The sequence below is a fragment of the Helianthus annuus genome, chromosome 8 (genome assembly GCF_002127325.2).
Source record: "Helianthus annuus cultivar XRQ/B chromosome 8, HanXRQr2.0-SUNRISE, whole genome shotgun sequence".
NCBI lineage: Eukaryota > Viridiplantae > Streptophyta > Magnoliopsida > Asterales > Asteraceae > Helianthus > Helianthus annuus.
In genome coordinates this window covers 118392488-118395697 of record NC_035440.2, presented here as the reverse complement: position 1 = coordinate 118395697, position 3210 = coordinate 118392488, and the positions used below count along the sequence as shown (strand labels likewise).

General features: G+C 37.9%; 1 protein-coding gene across 1 annotated transcript; it reads left to right on the top strand.

Moving 5' to 3' along the window:
* The first annotated feature begins 533 nt into the window (after window positions 1-533).
* On the top strand, window positions 534-1768 carry LOC110870659. The gene is made up of 2 exons (XM_022119838.2): window positions 534-717; window positions 1032-1768. The coding sequence occupies exons 1-2, from the start codon at window positions 534-536 to the stop codon at window positions 1766-1768; spliced, it is 921 nt and encodes a 306-aa protein (XP_021975530.2).
* The last annotated feature ends 1442 nt before the right edge of the window (window positions 1769-3210 follow it).

The following is a 3210-nucleotide window of genomic DNA, read 5'->3' as shown; positions in this document are numbered from 1 at the left end:
AACTTTGTGTAAGAGCATACGTACTGGGGCGCGATTTAGCCCCATAGCGCCTTTATAGCGCCATGAACACCAACACAAAGGGCGCTATGCCCAAAAAATTTTTGAAAGCGTTATAATTATCGCGGCGTTTTGAATGTTGATTTGATTTTTTTGACCGTTTGTAAACGGTCATTTTAATAAAAAAAAATCAATTTATTTTTCAAACTTTCCTTTAAATCATTCTCCTCTCCTATTTTTTTTTACCACACACACTCAAACACTCTCATCTCTTCCAATTTTTTTTAAAATTCTTGATATTTTATACAATGCATCCATTCAACCGTGGCTTCATTCCTCCCCGATCAAGTGCGGACTCAAACCAAAGTGGTAATCCTACTCGCCCCGTGTCGCCGGTTCCCACTAGACCCAACCCTTTCGGCTCCGGTTTTCTCGATTACAATCAACAAAGTCCCGGGTTCATGAATCTTTTGAACTAACCGCTATCATGGGACCCTAATCTCTACGGGTGGAACCCAAATCAAAACACGGATGGGATGGGGTCGTCTCAAGCGTTTGGGTCGGCTCAAGCTTTCGGCTCCCCACTACACGAACCCGATGTTGTTCCGGAGACGCAACCCGAGATACCGGATACGCAACCGGAGACGCAAAAAGGAAAAGGAAAAGCAAAACGGGCACATAAAAAGAAAGTGGAAACCAACACCCGAGCGAAAAAAAAATGTGATAACGTGGGAGCCCGAAGAGGAGTATGCGTTAACCCGCGCTTTCATCGATGTTTCGGAGGACCCGGTCATATGTATGTTTTTTTTTTTTCTGTTTTTAAATTTATTTTCTGTCTTTTATATTTATTTTCTGTTTTATAATTATTTTCTGTTTTGTTTTATTTTCTGTTTTGTTTTATTTTTTGTTTTTTATTTATTTTCTGTTTTTTTTTTTATTTTCTGTTGTAAATTTATTTTCTGTTTTTTAGTTATTTTCAGTTTTTATTTTTTAAAATTTTGGACTAACATTATATTTTGTTTTTGTTTTTTTAGCAAACAATCAAAGTAAAACCGAATTTTGGAACCGAATACGAGAACTTTTTTTCGATCTCATGGGTAGAGGAGAGGAATACCGCCTACCGGACTCTATATCGGGGAAGTGGACCGATATAAACAGGAAATGCACAAACTTTCAAACCGTGTACCAACGCTTGTTTTCCGGATGGAAAAGTGGAAGTAGCGATGAAGACATTACGCAACAGGCATTGGTCGAGTATACGGAGGCTAATGGCCATTTCCCGCACATGAGGTGTTGGCAAATCCTTCGCCATAGCCCCAAATGGGCCACCGTATCTACTCCAAGTGGTCGTTCGGGAAATACACGGCCATCAAAGAGGTCCAAAACAAACGAGTCGGGTGAACCCGAAACGCCAACCTCCGATGCTCGAAATACCGACTTGAACGAGGATATTCCGGACGACGAGCCGGTGGAGGAGCTACCAAGACCGCCCGGAAGAAAAAGCCGGGCGAAAAAACCCGAGTCGTCGTCGATGTCTATGGGAACGGATATGAGTAACGCATTTTCGGAGATAAACAAGCGACTTCAAGACATACATGAACTCGGTAATAAACGTTTGGAGGAGAACCGCGAAGTTACGGAGATTATGCGGGATAGACAATGGGCTCACGACTTTGAGTTCTACTCGAAACCGCATGACCACTTAACGGGAAAAGCTTTGAAAATGGCGTTGGCACAAAAGGAGCGGATTGAAAAAAAATATAACCTTTGATTGTGTAATTTTTTTTATGCTAGTTTAATGTTTTTTTTTTCTAGTTTAATGTTTTTTTATTTTATTGTACTTTTTTTATTTAATGAAATGAATTTTATTTTTAAAAAAGTTACAAATGAATTAAAAAAATAAAAATTAAAAAATGAGTAATGATTACACAGGGGCTTTATGACTACGGCCTCAAATTGCATAACGCCCCATAAAGCCCCGGGGTGACGTGGCATGCCACATGTCGCATAACGCCTCCAAAAGGGCTTTATGACTACACATGGCCTAATAGTAACCAAGTTTTTAATATGTTCTACTAAAGTCGCTTAATGTTTTTGTCTCTTTAAAGTCAGGGCATCCGTAGTGGGGCACCACCTCCCGGCGTGATCAAACATAGCGCCCCCATAGCGCCGCCAACACCACTACGGCAGGCGCTATGGGGTATGTTTTTTCTTCCGGCGTGATCTCCTTCGCGGCATCATATTCTCCAACATGTTTCCCCCACTCTCTCTCTCACACACACACACACATATATATATATATATATACATATGTATGTAACTATGTATAATTGAAGGGGTTATATAACCCCCTTACCACTACACTATCTTTTGATATAACGCTCCATAAAGCTCCTATCTTACGCATTTCGCCACGTGTCGCATAACACCCCCAAATAGACTTTATGACTATACATAGTCTAACTCAAGTTTGATTTATTGTTCTAATGTTATGCAATTTCTAGGTTACGTGGTTACCTTAGTAATACAGCAGGTCGTGTTTCTTTTTTAGTCCATAATATTGGATATACAATTATATTTTATTCTTTTAACTTAAAATATAATGGTAAAAATTATTATAACTATTAATGAACTCATTCAAACATAAAATTCCTCATCTTCGTCTTCTCTCCTAAAAACCTAAAAGCCATCTTCCACTAAAAATACATGGAGAAATTCAAAGAACCAGAACATACCACAACAAATACCATTGCCACAACCAAATTAGTCTTCTAAATTCTAATACATAGTTGATTTCCACTCGTCAGAACAGAAAATTTATCTAAATCTTCAAAGTTTACAATAAAAAAAAGTAAAATACGATCCCAGCCCCGGTCAAGGCTCGTTAAATCCTTTTCGTCCAACTCGGGCAATATACTCGAAATTTTATTATGATTTAAAACCTTTAGCTATTGCTAACTAAGTGAATACATATATCACATATAAATGTTTTTAAACCATTCTCAACGTCAGACCAACGACTAACTTTGTTTGTTTTCCAGTATTAACCCATCTTTAGCTCAACAAGGATCAAAGAAGTTACGAGTGTTGGAAATTTTAGGGAAAATGGGTTTTTCACTAAATATTTTGGACATCAATAATATTTATATATGTGTTGTATAAATAATTATTTATGAGTTTGTGTTCAAACTATGTCCAAATAGAGCTAAGATG